This window comes from Aythya fuligula, chromosome 7 (genome assembly GCF_009819795.1).
Source record: "Aythya fuligula isolate bAytFul2 chromosome 7, bAytFul2.pri, whole genome shotgun sequence".
NCBI classification, from domain to species: Eukaryota; Metazoa; Chordata; class Aves; order Anseriformes; family Anatidae; genus Aythya; species Aythya fuligula.
The window spans coordinates 29,293,461-29,313,058 of NC_045565.1; the positions used below are offsets into that span (position 1 = coordinate 29,293,461).

The 19,598-nt window shown below is 40.9% G+C and overlaps 1 protein-coding gene across 10 annotated transcripts in view; it reads right to left on the bottom strand.

Annotated features, from left to right (window-relative positions):
• ABLIM1 (actin binding LIM protein 1) overlaps positions 1-19,598 on the bottom strand; it is a 136,395-nt gene that overhangs the window by 40,722 nt on the left and 76,075 nt on the right. For all 10 annotated transcript variants that reach the window (XM_032190793.1, XM_032190797.1, XM_032190801.1 and 7 more), the window contains 3 exons: positions 15,606-15,693; positions 10,955-11,013; positions 575-652 (listed from right to left, as the gene is read on the bottom strand). In XM_032190793.1, the coding sequence (XP_032046684.1) occupies positions 575-652; positions 10,955-11,013; positions 15,606-15,693 (225 nt within the window). The remainder of the gene's footprint in view (positions 1-574; positions 653-10,954; positions 11,014-15,605; positions 15,694-19,598) is intronic.

Sequence of the window (19,598 nt, forward strand, 5' to 3'; positions counted from 1 at the left end):
ACAAAGGCTATACGGACTCTTAAATGCATGCAAGTTCTTGGAAGTGTAGGTTATATGCATTGAAATACAGCAAGTCTGAGAAGGCTGAGCTGTTCTGTTATTCATCCATGCACAGCTGATTTCATACTCTGCCTCCTTAGATCCGAACTACTAGATGACTTCTTCTGACCCTGGAAACTCCTCTGCCAAGAAAAAAAGGGCACTGACAATACTTAAGTATTGTGGTAAATACTAAAATTGGTATTAGAAGAGGAGAAAAAAAAAAAATCCTTTGAAAATATTGAGCAAACTTTCTGTGAATATATTTCCAACTGCAGTTTGTAAGATCTGGTCAGGCAGCTGACCTGCCTGCCTTCTGTCCATCTTCACATCACCAAGTGGCTTCAGGAGATTTACTGAATCTTTATGTGGCCTGGAAAAAGCCTGTTGTGATATAAACTATCCCTGTAATGGTGCTGAGAATTTTAACAATTTAATCACTGAAATGAAGGCATTAGCATCAGTATAGATATGATTTATTTGAGCATGAAGTATTTCGTATTCAAGCAGCTCATTCATCAGGAGAAATACTTACATAGATAGTGTGGCCTGGTGAGCCAGGTATACTGGAACCTGGTCTGGAATAAATACTTTCTGATGATGTTCTTGTAGGCTGAAAAACAAACAGGAACTTTTCAGAGGCAACGGAAGCAATTAACATTGGTAACTTTGGTTTTAAGTGAAGAAATCTGCACACATCTTGAAATTAACTGCATTTTTGGGAAAAAAAAAAAAAAAAAAAGTCAAGACAAATGCAAGCATTCTGGCATATTTCAATCTTATGAGGCAGGTGTGGGCTTTTTTTTTTTTTTTCAGGGGAAGGAGTGTTGTGAGAGAGGAATGAGGTTTTCTAAATCATACAGTGTAAAATACCGACAACAATAATGAAGAAAACCAAACGACACCTGCCAGAGACACTGCAACGAGCCATATAACATACAGTTCAGGATAGTCCTGCTGGTCACTTTATCAAAATGTTAGTTCACAAACAGCTGGAGATTATAAGCAGCCATTGGTTCAGCAGCCAAAATTGTTGAGAGAAGCACAGCACACGTCATTGCTTTCCAGATGTTCAGTCACTGGATTTCCATTATGAATATGAAATTGAATTCAGCCCTTCTCAGTAGAAAGACCAGAAATCTTTGGCTTGGAGCTGTTCCCTGCATCTGCAACACAACTTAGATGCAACCTGAAAGCTAAACTGTTGGTTGAAATTTCATGATTCCCCAACACTGCAAAACTGATGTTTAGTGACAATGTCCTGCAAACCAAAATTCAGGAGAACAGCTGCACCCCTGCAGAGTGAGTGCTGTCACACATCTAGCAAGTATCTAGCAAGTATCTAACACTACACTAGTACTGAACAGACACTGATTCCCTACGGGAAGTTTTGTGAGAGGAGACAAAATAACTTGGCATTGAGATGTGGGGATCCTGAAAACCTGACAAATTTGAAAACCATTTATTTAATCGAAAGTCACTCAGGTTATTGGGGCAATAACTTAAATATAGCATACATGCAGCAGACAAAGGTAATCAGAGATCCCACTTCCACTTGAGAAGCCATTTTTGTTCCTTAATTGACTGTGAAGAACTAACTCCAATCATAAAGTAATGCATCAGCAGATGACTCTGAGAACACTAGTGCAGTAGGTTATTTCAAAGTCACCAGAAATTAAGCCTTCTTAAGCAGTCCTTATCTCTTGTCTGTTTGTGAAAATGTACTAAGGGAACTTCCAGTCACATACCGATGAGAAACAAGGCTAAACAGCTTGGTTCACTGATTTTTCTTAGGAAATATTTGGAGTGAGCAAGGCTACTGGACATTTCTCATCCTTGAAACACTCTCAGACTCTTTCTACCTTTAATTTCATAGCCAGAAAAGCTACTGGAACCATCCTTATAAGAGTGCTGAAGACTAGTCGGCGATCATACAGCAGGAGTTCTCTGACTGCCTCTGTGGAAATGAAATCACCATATGCAGGGAGGGTCAAAGGAATAAAGGGCTTTGAACACATTCCACCAAAAAACGTGAAGATCCAGATCAAACAGAGCAGATGTGGCTATGGAATGACATGGTCACCAATCCCCTTAGGAATACATCTGAGAATGCCTTCTCAGCCAGACCTCTCCATGTTCCTCTCTTTTTCCCTCTGTAGCTGCAAATTCCTATATCCCAAAAGGGAGCACAGAAATTTCTCAGCTGTCTCTTAGTTCCTTCCATGATGAAATCGAAGGAAAAACAAAACAAAACAGTCCCCCCCACACACACACACACTTGTTTGACGGAAACGTTACAAGACTAAAGCTGGCTATTGCTGAGAAACACTTCATCCCCTTTTCATTTCGCCACTTCACGCCACTGAGTGAAGACACATGTAACGTGCTGCTGCAGTTGCTATGGAAAACCACTGTTTTCATTACAACACAGGGAACACCATTAAGCAATTGAGGTACTGTTAGGGGCGTCTCTGTTACCTTTCACTTTTGGCAGACATGCTTTAAGAGTTTTGTCTGATTAATTTTCCCTCTTGCAGGAAAACAAGCATGAGAGCCAGTTACGACTTCTTCTAAACTGGCGCGTCTTCTGGGTTGCTTTTCCCTCTGGTTCTTTGTAATCTCTTTAGAAAATCAGATTTTTTCAGCCCTTGCTTCAACTCTAAGTCCCACCTCTTAGTGTAACTGCTAAAATCTTCTTCAGCAAAGAAAAATTCCCTTGTGCTTATCACTTCAGTGAGTTTATTGAATACAGTCAGATACCCTAAGATGACAATTTCAGCAATGCCCTGCTAACAATTCTCTTATCTGCTATTAATTCAGGAGTACAGGAGCAGTTGTCAGATGGACTGGCAAGCCATAGCACCTGTTCTTCATTTCCTCTCCGTGCTTCTGCTCCAAGTTCCTCATTACTATCCCATTAACATGGCCATGAGCCAGATATGACACTCTCTAAAACCAGTTTTTTATTTTCTGTGACAGTTCCTGTGTACTCCAATTTGACGTGGAGTGTCTCAGGAATTCCACGTTCCCCAGGCAGGATACCACCCTACCTGAGCACACATGGGTTATCTGCTGAGCAGCTGAATGCAAGCAGACCTTCTACTCTGCGCTTCCTCCATCAGCTCCCAGTCCTGTATCTTGACTGATTTTACAACATACCCTTGAACTGAGTGCATGGAAGAGGACTTCTGCATCTACTTTCACTCTTGCTGCCTCACTTTGCCCTACTTGTTTTGAATTACACAGGCTGTTTCCATTGCAGATGGCTATTCTCTGTAGACTCTGCTGTTTCCCATATGGTCTGGAATCCTTCACAGATTTGCACCTTCCCCTAAAGACAACTGCTCTGCATTTAAGAACATTTCTGCTCTTTGCCTTAAGAAACCTACACTGAAGATCCCTTCATATAAACTGTTCGTCTTGGGTAGTTTTAGGCTATTAGACAACTATAGCAACCTAGAGGCCTATAATAACTCCTGACTGAAAAACTGTGACTGGGTATGGCTTCTATTACATTGTACATTATGTTTTCATTACCAGTTGAGAAACCCTGCCTCTGTAGTACTACTTTACTACTTAAACAGGTGGCAAGAGAAACAATCGATGATGAATTCTCTTCTGATGTAACCGGTGTAAATCCCATCCTAGAGAAGAGCTGGATCAGAGCACAAGTTAAAACTGGACCAGTGGCAAACCCTGACCTTCACTGGAGATATCACATGAGCATTTTTGAACACATACAGATAAGGAAATGAGAGGAAACCTCCTTTAATATGAATGCATTCCTCTAGTGGTATTTCATTCCATCACAACAAACCTGTGACACTTGTTCTATACTCCCAGCAACAAAGTTAAGCTGTCTTACTTCTGCAAACGGGTCTGGAATATTCTATGCATAACCATGCTTGTTCTTTAAGGATTCAAATAGAGCTTTTCATAATGCCACTTTTTTCAGAGAAATTTAAATCAAATCTTCGTTAAGAACTACAACTATTTTTTTCTCGTGGCATGGTCATTCTCCACATTTTTTGACTGTAGAAAAGGTGTTTCTTTTTTCTTTCCTCCTCCACCCAAATAGACATAACACTGGTAAATATATTAATATGGGATGTCTGTACCACATATAGGAAGTTTGTGAATGCATATGAAAAAAACAAACAATAGAAGCTCATACATATCATTAAAACAGGTCAGGGAGAGAACCAAATCACAAAGTAGCTGAAATATATGTAAGACTTTTCCGTATTTCCCACTTTATCACAGACATTTTTATGTTTTTGATCTTCATTTCATGCATTTGTCCTCAACGCAAAAGTTCTTTACCAACTTCATTTGCCGACTGGCAGAGGTAATACCAACTGTCATGCTCTTGATGCTCATCCTGTTAGGTTCATTGTGAATTTTAATGCTCAGTTATCATACTACCCATGCATATGCCCCAAGTTAATTAACCCATTATTTTATTATTAGATTACAAAGCTTAACATGTTCATCTGCATTTACCCCAGCTTGTCATGTCATCATGCATGGCACATCATCTAAATACATAACTTCTTTTAAGAAAAACATCCACACTAGAGCCATTCACATCATCCAGATACTGCTGTAATGTGGTGGCTGTGGCTTTTTGAAGTGCAGATGTTCAAAAACATGCTCTACAGTAACTTACAAGTGCAGGCAACCAGATCAAAACTGATCCCAAGAACATCTGGCCAAACAGATGCACTATTGTTTAACAAAGGCATCGTCAGCGTTGTTTACAGTACCTGCCTTAGTTTTTTGATAGAGTTCATTATGCAAGGCGGTGATAATAGCTGCAGAAGAATGAATATGTTTTCACTTAATAACATTGAACATGACAGTTTAAGCAAATTCTCTAAACCTCAGAAGCTACTGTAAGTGAAGCGTATTTATAAATAAGCTAAAAAGAAGATTAGGGTGTAATTTATTCTACTCAGCAGCCACAACTTTGCAATAGCAAAGAATTTGGCAGACCCAGTACAATACTTGCTACTGTGAGTACCTGCTTCAGCAACTGCAAGGCTTTACAGAGGATAGAATTTTTTTTAGGTCTTGGAACTAGGGTTCACTGGAAACAGGTTTCCCATGGATTTCAGTAATTTTCAGTGGCAGTGTACAAGACCAATAACGCACCTTAGTGCTACAGCATTCATTGTGCCTGTCTGCCAGTTGAACTGTGCCCTTCTCTTTACAAGTGTGTTACCTTCAAATGCACGCAGTACTTCAGTATTTCTCTTTCTTAAAAATCTACAGTATATGTGCATCAGGACAAAGCTAGTGAAAAGGTTTAGTTCAAAGTCACACAGACACATATTAATAGGTTACAACATTTTTTTCTCCCTTTTCTAGACAAAAAGGCCAGAAAGGAGAAGGAATTTTCAGCACAGTCATTGCAGGCACGCTGCTACCATATGTAAGATCTTTTACAAGACTACTCATGCAAATGTAGTCTTCACCAACAGTAGAGCTGAGTGGAAAGCAGAAAAAAAAATGAAGTGGAAAGTCCAGAACGTACTGAATTCAACGGTCAAGTTCTTACAGAATTCACAATATTTGGTTTACTTCATCAAAAATTCTTGAATAACTTTTTTTTTTTTTTTTGCTGGTAGGTAGCAAGCATCGTTTTAAGAACACTACAGTCACCTTTTAACTTAAGAAATTTCCCCCTACAATTTAGTTATTCCAACTTGCTGGGTTCCTTCTTATATTTAGCAAACATTTAACCCCAGTAAACATGGGTCTCAGTCCACAGACAGCTGCCCATGGCAAATGATTAGCAATTACTTCAGAGGTGATTTATATTTCTTTTATGTTCCTTTATACTGTTTTGCTTTCTTTCTTGCACTGCCCTTGACATCTAGCTCCTAGTGAAATGCCTAACTTCTAACTTCCACTGATTTCAGTGGAAGCTCCAGTACTCAAGTCTGGCAGCTCAGTACTTTTGTTGGGATGTCGTAGATGGTGGTGTTGAAGCCTGATGTGTGATCATTGCATCAAAGTGGCATTTAAAGTGCTCGGAGTAAAGTTCTGTTTGAATCACACACCAAGGATTGTGTTCTCCAAATTATGTACACCATCCAAACAGCTTTCAGCAGGGTTATCGTGATGAAGAGCTGCAGTAGGCATGCACCTTCTGTCTTGCCTGTAATCTGCCACCATATTAGCAACAAAACACACACACAAAATGGAACTCATAGGCAGCAGGTTCATCTGAGGCTCAAAACATCTTCTAACATCAGTACCAAAGTTTGTTCATAGATCTAAGAGACTGTCAGGTATTTCTGCTTCTGGCTAAGCTTTTGTGACCCGTTTCCCACTAGCTGTTCGGTACTCAGCTGAGTCACAATGTCTCAGACCTCTGAAGTCAGTATCCAGGGACCTACAGGATCTCTGAAGCATGCACCTCCATCAACAGGTGCATACTTCAGAGAAACAAGAAACATCAACAAGACTGAACCACCATGGTCTGGAAAAAGCTGCAGATATTATTTACAAAACAAGCACGCTCTGGCTTACTATGTGCAAAAGGCGTTTGCATCAAGCGTGCTCTGGTAAAGTTAAAAACTATAATTTTCATGTAGATTAAAGACTTTGGCCTGTCTTTACAGCAACAGCAGTGATAGCATCTTTGTGTCTACTCTGCAGAAGAGCACTTAAAGCCAAAGTCTGCCTTGAATTACACTTTGTATAATTAGCCTGTAAATCCAAGCAGTATTAAACACTGACTAAACTTACCCAAGAGGATATTATCTGACCCTAAGCTACTTGTATCCTATACAGTCTGCAAAGCAACAACAAGAACATACCTTGATTTTGGCACGGACCACTCCTATTTTTCTGTGCATGTTTTTCTAATAGACTGGATAGGATTCATTTTTCAATCCTAAGGCTCCTGGGTTTCAACATTGGAAACTCAGACTCCTGCATGCTAAACTGACTGCAAGAAGCCATTACACTGGCCTAAAAGATGAGTGAAACAGTCCCCCAGATTGCTTTCCTTACTCTCCAATATCAGATCCCATAAAGCCTAAAAGTGCAGAGACAATGTCCTCCTTAGGAGCAGTAATAACATAACTTTGTAGCTTTATTTTCTTGATATATATTCTGTAGATAAGAGAGAGCAACATTCAAGAGGGGTTAATACATTGCAACATCCAAGTGAACTACGTGAAGTCCTTTGCAGGACAAAGGGCACAGGCCTGGCAGTGACTGCTATTGAATCCCAGCGCTGTGTTCAGCCACGTAACGCTGCCCTGCAGACTGCATCTAACACAAATATCCTGCCCTGGCTGATGATACAACTGTGCAATGAGAGATGTGAAGGCTGTGTGAGCAGACAGTGAAAGTCCAGTGGCAGGGAATCTATCAGCCTGTCTGCCTACTGCTAGCCTGTACTAAGTCCTTATCAGCACATTTTTACTTCATCATTGGGTGAAAGCTATACAACCAGACAGCAGATACAACCAACAAAGAAGCAATGCTCTGAATGAGAAATGGAAGTAGGTGGTGGTCTCAGGTGCACACCAAACTCAAGTAAGTCTGAAAGCAGAAGAATCAAGGAGGGACAGCCTCCTAACGCCAACATGGATGTGCTGCTGATTATGGAGAGGCCAAACGCTCTGGGGCACTGCTCAGGACATGCCCAAACCCAGCATTTTGTAAATATTTTCTCAACTGAAGTTTTCATCTGTATTTGGTTAATAATTATAAAAACAAAAATGATATAACTGATAGCATTTTTCCCTCTAAAAAACATAAACCATTGTTCATGGAAACCTGACTTCTTCCCTTCAGAGTCAGACACTTTTTTACCATTTTCATTTGCTTCATATTTGCACTCTTAATTTTTTCCTTCAGAAGAAAAACTTTCAATGGCACTGGAAGAAAAATACTGCAACCCCCAAAAGCTCAAATTAATCTAAAAAAAAATAAATTAAGCATTTCATTAAAAAAAATGAAAATGTGAGAATTAACAAACACTGGACTACATGATGCAAAATACAGAATCAGTGCCCAGGGTGGCAAGTGATAGCAGGAAAGCTATGTGGCAGAAGTAGTAGCAAGCACAGCAAATGACAATAACCAAGAATCTTCTCAGTAAAGAAGATTGTTATCAACACTGAAAACACAACAGCAAACCTCTGCAGAGCGTGGTCTGCGCAGAACCAGACTCTTTGGATAAAAGAACTCAGATGAGGAATGCTGTCATGAAACAGAAAAGGGAAAAAGAAGAGTGAAAAGGAAAATAGTTTCCCCAGCCCGTAAGATTTATGTTACTTATTGGTTCCTGTAGAATCACAAACCACCAGACAGTTGTTAAAAACAAAATAAACAACAACAACAAAAATAAGCAATTTATACTCTTGTTACATACACAGGACTGCTTTACTGTGTTTTGTCTTTACAATCCTCTACAAATAAAAACAGGAGGAAGACCTTAACCATTTTCATGAGCTCCAACTGAAATACCAAGCAGCTAAAGTGCTGATTAGTTTATATCACAATTCAGAACTTGCTGAATACTTCTGAAGTGACTTCCACGATAAAAGGGCATTTTGTTTTGTTTTGCTCTACTGGGAAAGGAAACTCAGCAGAGAGGCCATGTCACTAACTTTTTGCAGAACCACCAATAAATCCAGGCCCGACCCTGCAAGTGGTTTTATCTCATATTTGGCAACTCACAAACCAGATTCTGATTCTCTTATCAGGTTGAAGTCTATGCAACCAAGAAATCGACAGTGAATCAGACCACAGTTCATAATTTAGTGGTGACATGTTCAAATAGCACATAGTTCTGTCAGTTGTTTAATATGTTTCTGTACCTACCTTTTTGCTACTGCCTTCATTTGAGTCTGCTGAATGAAACATGTGGCAAAGTCATCTAAACGAACTCAAGTGAGCAAGTGAACTCAAACTGATTTTAAAATAAGGTGTCTGGTATTTGCAGAATGCATACAGACTATCTGTGATGTAAAGCTGAAGCTAAAAATCCTCTCTCTCTCCAGCTATCTTCAGTATATTGCATTTCCTGATACCCTTTTAAGACATCTGAAACCTCTGCATGGAAGATCTCCAGGAATAAGGTGGCCTTGGATAGCTTTGCCATAACATTTCTCATGTTCCCTTAATAAGCATTCTCTCACTTCATTTGTCTTAAATTTCCTGCAAGCACTCACTTATGCAAAGTCTTGCAGGTGGATGAATTTATTTACTTCATTCACTTCAATTAAAATCAGCTGAAGAGGAAGAAGATTCACATGCTTGAATGTGTAATGGAAAAAAGGAGAAGATACTTGAAGAGGACTTTACAATTTCCATGGGGAATGGAAATAAACCAACAGAGTTATAAGGCCAGCTTGGAGAAGGTTCATAAGGGCAGCAGTGTAGTCAGGAATGCTTTGATAAGGCTTTTGGGTCCAAGTGAAAGGGACGTATTGTACCCCAGCCATTCACTGCTAAGCATAAGCATTCTGACACTTAAGCAGGTCCAAAGCCCTGTCTTACATTCAAATTGTTAAATGAGGAAGAAAATCCAGAGCAGCATAAAAAGTACTGCAGTAATTAGTTAACATTAATAAGGGAGCAATCTAATTCTTTGGAGTTCTCTCTTTACCTTCTAATTACTGAGCGCTGGCATAAACAATCTGTCTGCTCCTTGGGTGATGCAACAGCCCCACGCCTACTCTGGAGGTAATTCTGTCTCTTACGTGGTAAAGTTACAGCTGGTTTACGCTATGATAAGAGGGTCACTGAGAACAACATTTATGCAAGTGACATAATGCTACATGCTGGAAACCAAAGGCCAGGACAGACTTCTGAGAACAGCCAGGGAGCTTACTGACTTCCTAAGTTTCCAAGGCGGCATCAGGCCCACCTCCTTGCAGCTGAGAGGACTGAGTACAAAATCCAGAGAACTTTATGAAGGAAGTTTCACAAGCATATTAAATACCTGGTCATCTATGGCCAATTCTCCTTCTGTATTATCAGTACAGCCCACACAGATGTGAACTCTGCTCAAGAAAAAGTTATCAGTATGATACCTACATTCATAGTAAATTTGCAGAACAGCGCATCTAAATAAATTCTGAAGGCCTGGGTTTCCTGTGAATGACCCACACATAGAACAAAACCCACAGGATAACCTCCATGCCAGTGCCTCTCATTTTCCTTGTCTGGTAGACCTTTTATTCACATGAAGTCTCTAATATTTATATTCAGAAAAATTAACCAAGTTCAAAGAAACTACTGAGACATCAAAGACAGTAAATTGTCCAGGAGGCAAATTAGTGAATATAGGCTTAACATTAAAATTACATGCAAAAATCCAGGCTATAATGTTTATCAGTGCAATGTTATTCCCATCAATTTGATTAATCCAGAAACCATGTAGGGATATGTTGAAGTGACCCCAAGGATAGCTGCAACTCTTCTTGGCATTCCAATTAGGATCCTTTTAGTCTGGGGTTTATTTGTATGAAGAGTCCATCTGAGCTAAATGCTGTAAATAACTGCACAGAATGGGATAACTATTGAGAGAAATTACACAGATGTGCAAAAATACTAAGATACCCTGTAGTACTTGCTCTGTTCACATTTTCCTCTTAAAAATCTCTCCCCAAAAATAATTGATATGATTACCTGTCTTAAAGACAATGTCACATCTGTATGTCAGTAAATGATTCTATCTTTATATCAGTACACTGAAACAGATACGTGAAGATGCCTAAAAATCACACCAGTACCTCTGAAGTGCTGTCACAGTTATTCTGCCAGCATGGTGACAGCTATGCAATAAGTAAAGAAGTAAACATGGACAATCAACTCTTTCAAATACAACGTCCAGTTACTGTGTGTGCAAAACATCCAGCGAGTTATTGCCACAAGTTCAGCTTACCCTTAGCTTCTCTTCGGTCTTAGTGGATTGCTTACAGTCGGGATGCCAGACAGTGGAACCTTTGGGAGGTGTAAAAAGAAGAAAAATCCTTACTCAGATTAAAACAGATGATTCCTGGTCATGAAAACTTAGTCATGAAAACAGAACCCCTTCACTGCGTCAGACTGTGAAAGAGGAACACAAGTGAAACAAACCAAACCCTCAGCCCACCTACAGCAGGCCCTTGTGGAAGCTGTCAAAGCACTTAGCACACATTCTTAATTAAGTCAAACACCCCATAAGCAGCAAGAAATGCAGCCAGCACCAGCTGGAGGAACTGAAAAACTAAGGGTTCTTCTGGGGAGGATGGAGGGTAAGGGCCATAGTGACCTGATCTGCTCTTCCCTTACGTACCCCACCATGCATACAAAGGAAGTTCTGGTTACAAGCCCACCAATACCAGCAAGGTCTGATGACTTCCTTGAGCAGTCGGTGCCGTGCTCAGTTATTGTGAAATATTACTGAAATATTGCAAAATAGCACCTCTTCCCTGCAACTATGCAAAATGCAACAGGAAAAGCATATATGGAGCAAAATTAGAAAAAAATCATAACAGCAGTCAGTGCTGTATCGTGCCCTGCACCAAGCTGGAGAAGTCAGTATGACTATTGGCATGAAGCAGTACGTGAAGGAGCCTCTCTCAAGATCCAAGTGTACTGTACTTGTCACTGGCACACACATCGCTTCTGCTCCTTGCTCTGTGAGGTCAGTGGTATGTGTTGTATTGGATTTCTGCATGGCACGTTCCAGCCTCACATCCTTTAAAAAAAAATCAAGGTCTCCACTGTCTGTGTTCCAAAACATGGGATTTTCTCTTACATTGTGAAAATGTAAATATCCGTCCGTGCTCACGGGCTGAGCAGTGCTCAGGGCAAGGGGCACTTCCATTCCACTTCAGTGCTCAGGAACAGAGCACGAACTGTGGTCACTGCTGGGAAGCTGCTGGCAGGTTTTAGCCAAACTGAAATGGAGCAGAAGCTAATGCTGATTTGTAACACTGACTGCAGCTGCAGTCAAATTTAAACTTCAGTCCAGCCACTGCAAAGCCAATACTGAGCCTTGTCTGCCTGCAGGAGGGAGCTTCACCTTCACTCCGTCCACACAGAAACCAAACAAAGGGCAGTCCAGGTCTCCTGCTGGTGAATATTAGCCCAAGTGCAGCCAGAGGACACCCCACCCTCAGAGCCACTGAGAGGTACGGGTCAGGGGCCCTGGACACTTTATTCTAACAAGCCCTTACATGGCTCAGTACAGAAGTGAAGAGCAACAGGAATGATTTCACTTCCCAGCAGCACACAGCATAATCATCATCAGAAGACTGCAGGGAACACTGTGATTCTGGATCAGGGCCTGAGACGTTTGGCTTCGAGTCTAAGACAAGGAAGAAGAAACTGCATTTGGCAGGCGGGGACGATCAGATAACAGGGAGAAGCGCACCGAGAGCCTTCTCTGTAAACAAACAGCAGCTTCCGAGCCAGGACCCCACAGCGCCAGCAAGATCAGGAGAGAAGCATGGCCTGTGCATTTGCTTAGGAGATCAGGCAGATCCCAGCCCTCAGGAGGAAGAGAGTTCGTGCCATAAAGCTGATGAGTTAAGACTCAGAAGGCTTCAGAATTTGCAAGTTCAGTTACAAGCTTCCTGCATGACCCTAAGAAAAATGTTCTCTGCTCCTCTGTACCTCAGTTTCTTTTCTATTAAACCGTTCCTATCATCAAAGGAAAAGCTATTGCTGCATTTTCAGGCAGCGTTTAGCACAAACTAGCCCAATTTTAGGAACACCCACCCCAGGAGAATGCTGGAGCTGCTGAAGGGGAATGAGAAATGCAAGAAGGTTTGGATATAATTTTCACGGTGGAACTTAGTTACCAGTTGTGAGCTTTCTTTCACAAAAAATGGTAAGAAGTTTTAAAAATATGAAATTGTAAAACCCAAATCAGGTAAAGCTGGCACAAGAAGTAAAATGCAAATACTTTTTCATGACCCTGAACTATAACTTGTAGATTTGATTCACCCAAATGTGTCTCACTATTTTGAAATGTATGGAACTGTGTAAATTCTCAAGCTGCATTGCCCTTCCTTTCCCTAACAGAAGCAGTTCAGCAAATTGTGGCTAATCCCACTCCTAATGTAAGTTTGCTCACTTGGCAAACATCAACCAACACATTCATTTATTCAGCTTCTTGCTTTGCGTGTACCCCTGATTCAGAATACAGTGCTCTAAAAAGCAGCAGCTCAATTACACAGTGAATAAGGCTGAAAGTCTGTGTGAGAATCAAGAGCAGCAGCCCTCTGAATGCTAAGCAACATCCTAGCTCAGCAACAGCCCTCTGGGATGATCCCTATAATAAAATACTACTAAGGAAGTCCACGGGAAAGAGAAAGTTTCTGATGCTACTTCCTTGTCATTTCCCTGTGAGGGAGCAGGGTGAAGTCAGAGTGCTTCTGCTAGCACTACCTAAACCATCCTTAACATAGGAAGCCCCAGAATGGTGGGTCTGGTTTTGTGTTTTCTTTTTGCAGATTTGCTTTTGCACATTCCTATTGCAAGTGACTAACAGAAACCTACCAGGCTCCTCTACTTATACAAAGCGGTACCAACACAGTTTTCATGTCTAGTAGAGAGAACAACTAGAGATGAGAAGGAAGCTTCCTATTTTCATATATTTCATTGGTAAGGTAATATTGGTTCTGGCTGGTTTTTATTTCAGAGAAATGCTCTGAAGGATAATATTCTGCACCCTAGGGGGAACAATTTGGATGGAGTCAGGATATCCATTTCAGCTGAGAGCTCTGCAGAGGAAAGGCTTTCAGGTCACCTTAAAGCCTTAAAAGCATGCTGAATTCAGCAAGGAAAGCTTTGTCAGGACAGTCTGGAGTACACTCAGCAATAGCATTACTTGGTCAGAAAACAGACTTATACAATAAAGCAGTGCAACTTGGGCTGCTGCTCCTCCACTGAAGCACAGTGTGCATGGGGGACATCAATTCACCATCATGGGACAGGAGATACAGAAGTGTGTGTAGCTAAGAAGAGAATGACAGCAGGTCAAGGAGCCAGGTATCTCTTCCCGTCTCATATCACCTAAACTTTGCCTGGACAAAAATCTAGCCTTGTTTAAGTACTTCCTGCCTTACTGGGATCAGCACAAGTTTATACTGCAGCCTGCACATGAACTTCCATTCTGTGCTCAACTGGTGCAAACTGCATCAGTTCATCCCTTGCTGCTATTAAAGTAATTTCTGAATTAGTCTGCTCACCTTGAACTCTGCCTGTCCTTTATCATACTATCATGTGAAGAAACTAAGATTACCACTTGTAAGATGCTGTAACTGCTGCTTTCAAATTAGGCTTTCCAGTTTGCCATCAGAAAGCAGTAGTTCCTACCCAGCCCTCTTTCAGCCTCTCCTTGCTCTGGCAATGAAGTGCCGCTACACAACTGTGTATCTAATTCTGTGCACAGCTGGAATAAGATGATGCCTTACAAGGCCAGTGAGATTAGAAAAATGGACTGCAAGGGAGGACAAACTGTAAAATAACACAAATTAGCTTCAAAGGAATTCCTTAACAATGTTATCTTGTTTTGGAATTCCTCCAGAAGGAATCTGTCTCCATTTTTTCATGAGATAGCTGCCATCACACTTTCATCATTTCTTTCCTACACTTTTACAGGCCTTTCAGGTGCATCAAGTGAGTTTTCTAACATAACTACAATACACAAAATCCCGATCCGCAGTTACCTTTTCACTTTGATTTCTAGATGTACAAATGCATATTAGATGTCTTTCTACCAATATTAATTAATACTACAGCAAGTCAGAAAAAATAATTGTAGCTTAACAGCTAATGTGCTACCTTCTGGGAAAGTCAACAGAATACAGTTCAAGGATGTTTTTCAATCAAAGAAAGAAGCACATTCTGTTTTACATGAAAAGATTAAGGGAAAAAAAAAATGCTTTGCACCTGGAAGTGAGTACAAGACCGCTAATAATAAAAAGGAAATGGAAATGAATATGTGAGAAAGAAGTGACTTCAGAAAGAGACAAATAAATATAAATGGGACTAAAGGAGACATGTGACCAGATGAACGGGAAATAGGCAAGGCAAGCAAATATAATTAGGAAGCAGAGGAGACAATCTAATGATGCGCATGGGGGATGAGATCTACGTGATTCAAAACAAGCTCACTGCAGTGTCTGGAAGGCTTTTCATTGCGTTTTACAGTTTGAAGAGTGGTCCGGAATAACAGAATTCAGGGGAAAATTACGTGAAATCCTCTCACATTGTCTGATAGCTCATCCACCAGTCTGTACACTAAGCTATCTGTGAGAAGCCAAATTCAGACGCAGCCTAATAATTTTTACCCTTGTTACACAGCTTTTGAAAATACAATCTGGCTCAACTCAGGTATAGAGTCACTGCAAAGCCATCATCATGGCCATTTACTACAGTGAAAGAGTTCAGTAAAAATGTTTGAGGGCACCGTAAAGAAGAAAGGATGGCTGCTGTCCACCATGTCCACACTGCACAGGGATAGCTAATAAAGTGCTGAGGTCTGTAACAGAAAAATTACCAAGCCTGACTTTCTGGTTTTAGAACAGAGACGTCCTTACCTTGCAGGTACATTTCTTCTCCTTCCGTGAACATTTGGTTGCACCTGCTGCATCGTGCACAGCTTGGATGATAATGCTTGTCACCGGCCTAAACAAGAAAGAGAGATGAGGGATCAATGCACTGTAAACATTGCTCACAATTACACTGCTCTGTGAGCACTCAATCTGCTAACAGACCACTCTCATTTTTCCTCTAGTTTGCCTGTTATAATATGGCTCTGATGATATGACAGCAGCTATGGGAACGTAAGACCTGCCATTCTGGCTCAGCGCAAAGGTCCAGCATCCTGTCCTCAACAGAGGCCAGCAGTGACTACCCAGGGTAAAAAGCTACAGGAACAAGACAAGATAGAACAGCCTTTCCTCTTCACACCTTCCCATTCAAGTCATCAGTGGTTTAAATACTTCCTGGTGAAAGGCTATGTTCCAGTCTCTCTATTCTCTGTGATTTTGCCTGACAGCTTTTTGAATCCCCACTTACCAAAGCAATGAATGTTACACTGCAGCTAGACATTTGTGCAAACCTGCTGCCTCCTCCTTTTGCAGACAGCACATATTTTCTCAATTGCTCCGCTGTTATGGATGAATTTAGACAATAAATGACAGTTTTCAACCTGCCATTTCATTCCTTGGCTGCCTTCCCAACACTGCTGATATGGGCAACTTCTGGGACCATTAACCTAAAGCACAAATGCCTGACTTCAGAAGCTAGATGGGTGCAGGCAGCTTGAGCTGCCTGAACTATTGACCTAAAGATTCTAAATACTCTAGATCCTGTAACCCAAATCCACCGAGTCACTTAAATACACATCTCTTCAATACAGTGATATTCATAAAAGACTTGGCTGATCAGATTTCAGGCCTATAAGGACAGGAAAAATCAAGGCACAGACACGATTGTGATTTCTCCTTGGGAGAAACTAAGCATGCAAAGCTCACATCAGGCTTTTTGAAAAAAAAAAAAAAAAAAAAAAAAAAAAAGAATCCTAAAACAAGCAAGTAGTGACAATTAATGGATTCTAAAAGGCTTTATAAATGTATCCGATTTCCTAACATGTTAACTTCAAATGCTTTTCACAAAATATTCCCTATCAACTGAAATGTTACGTGCACAACACCAGTCTGCAGCATAGCGCTGCAAATACTGAATGGGCTTCCAAGGTAGATCTCACATTCAGACAGCTCAGCACTCATCAGCAGGAGCCTGTATCCTTCTCTGCACTTTCTGCTGTGCAAAATCAATATTGTGCATACAAAGGAACAGGAATTTTATCTGTATTTGGTAAAAAAATAATCCCAACTTTTGAGCACTCCTCAAATTCTTCAGCAGAGTGAGGGCCCAAAGAGCTGCTTGTAACAAGCAATTTCAGGCATTTTTCATTTAAAGATGATGCCAAGCCCATGTCCTGGAAACTGCTCCCAGTTAATGAGATATAAAAAATTCCTAACAAGACTGAATCACTGCCGGAAAGCATCTTCTCCAAACAGGAAGACAATGATTACAAAAATACATATGAACTCATAGAAGAGGAATCTTTTCTGGGCTCGCCTGTCTCATCCAACTGCAGAACATCTCTGCTGCATAAGAGAGCTCAGATTTTCAGTAGGCACATGAATGTTTTTTCTGAAATAAATTCATAGCTTCTCAAAAGGTATTCAGTACGGTAGCTAAGAAGCTATCTAGTCTGAATTGGGAAAAGTACAGGGCCTGTTATGTTATTATGAATTAACCCCTGACATATCCCATCTGAGATGGGGCCATGTCTCGTAAGATGTTATCCAAATTCCCAGACACAAAAGACTGAAACAACACTGTGGTCAAAAGTTTTTGTAATTTCAGTTAACTGCCAAAAAGTCTGTACATTGATATTGTCAGATTAATCAGGCTTTACAAAGAAATAATTCCCTTCCAAGAATGCCAATAGTAAACTACGGCAATGGAGTTTTAATGGATCCAGCAGAAATATCTATAACGTGAAAGCACCGTGCTCTGTGGACAATAGAAATCATGTATTCACATCCGAACAGTTTCAGCATCTGTTCTTCCAAGCTTTGATGTACGTGTGTTTTAGGAACAGAATGACAGATGACCCCGATGTATTACTCAAACATTGCATTGCACGGTCCTAGGCAAAAACTGCTGAAATCTTTGGTTTTTGGGTAGTTTTTCTGGCACTAGCCCAGGATTCTGATTTTTGTGTTCCTTATTTTGCAGTCAAATTATAATAACTTGGGTCAGTAATTTCTACTAGCTCCATTCACCATTTGTCCTAAACGGGTGTGTATCTGGTCTAATCTCGCTAATATTGGCGAGTCTTTCACTTGCCGTGATAATCTGAGAAACATGCCATTTGTTTTTCTCCTCATCACAAATATTTTCTTAAGGACACCTGGTACATCTGTCAGTTGATTATGACTTCTATAAGCAGCCTACACATTTAAGAAAGTCGGATTATTTACAGGAAAAACAAATCCAGGATTCATCACAACATTGTGTGTAAACCTGTGGCCACTCTGAAGCTTCCCACTCCCTGGAAAAAACCTCCAATATGCTACTGCCAATGTAATTTAAACAATGTACACATATCTCTAAAACAGCCAAAACGTTTATCAGATCTTTCCCTAAGGCTGTAACAACTGGCCAAATGTTAGCCCAGAGTGAGCAGTGATGAAGGAACACCACGCCCCTGCTAACACAAGCTTGCTAAGTGGAAGTGCTAACCCCTCCTGCACTGGCTGGTTTTGCTGGAGTTTTATATCACAGCAGCTGCAGCTGTTGCTGAATGCTTCACATCCAGTTTCATCCATTTTCTGCCTCAGCAGTGTTTCTATGACTCTGGAGCAGAACTCTGTCTTCAGTGGGTATCCACTAGGAACCAATCTGCAGCTCAGCTAACCCAAGGCTAATCTTGCTAAGCCTGACTTGCCATCATCATCTGAGAAAGCGGGTTGCTAAAAATCAGTCATTACAACGTATTAGGAGAAACTTCAGGATCTACAGGGAACGAAATATTCACACTTTTCAGATATCTGTTTTCTTCCTAGCTTTCAGGCTACTAAACCCACATTCAGCACAATCGGTGTGAAGTTTCCTGTAACCACACACTGCCATACTGGGGGCTGTTAAGGCTTACATCCCAGTCCTGCTGGCAATACCAAGCACCATTACTCAGTGCACGTTTGCCCTGAAGGTTCTTCAGCCGAAGTGTACGAGGGTTAAAGGCACTTGCCTTCCCACTATGCCTCACTCTCCTTACCCCTTCCCAAGTTCACTTCATGTCCAGAAATCCCTTACAGTTGATTTGCTACTCAAAAACTTCTCAGCTGGCATCTTGCACCCTGCTGACAGCAACAAATCACTTCTTGCTCAAAAAAATAGCTATTCAGTCTTTGGGGACTTAAAGCCAAAACTGTACCATTTCTCATAGGTGTCTGGGAAAGGCAACTGTGGGTTGCACAAAAAAATAAATTTAAACACAAATGACTCCAACCCAGAAAATAGAAATACAGCTGCATGCGTGCCCCAGAAGCCAGCCTCAGTCCCTGCTTTGGGCACACCCAGCCCTAATCCTAGGACCACAGTACTTCAAAAGCCAAGGACTGCACTTTTAGATTCTATCTCCTCCCTCATGCTGTCCCCCCAGCTCCCACAAGACCAACTTTTATTTTCTCAGTGCTTGTAGAGCTCCAGTCTGATTAAATAAATGTTTTCCTCTTTGGTGAACGTGAGAGCTTAAGATTTCCTATTACTCATGCCTTCAGTCCTGTTCTTTCCAGCACAACGGTGAACAAGAGCCAGAAGGGACAATAACAAGAATCCCACCAGGAGTGCTCACATGCCAGTGGGTCTGGTGGAGGAAGAACTAATTACCAACAGACATTTTCTGTTGGCCAAAAGACACAATTAAGTGCATTTTTGCTGTGTTACATTTGCACAGCTGCACTCACTCTTCATTCAAAGATATCCTAGCAATCACCTGACAAGCAGCTATT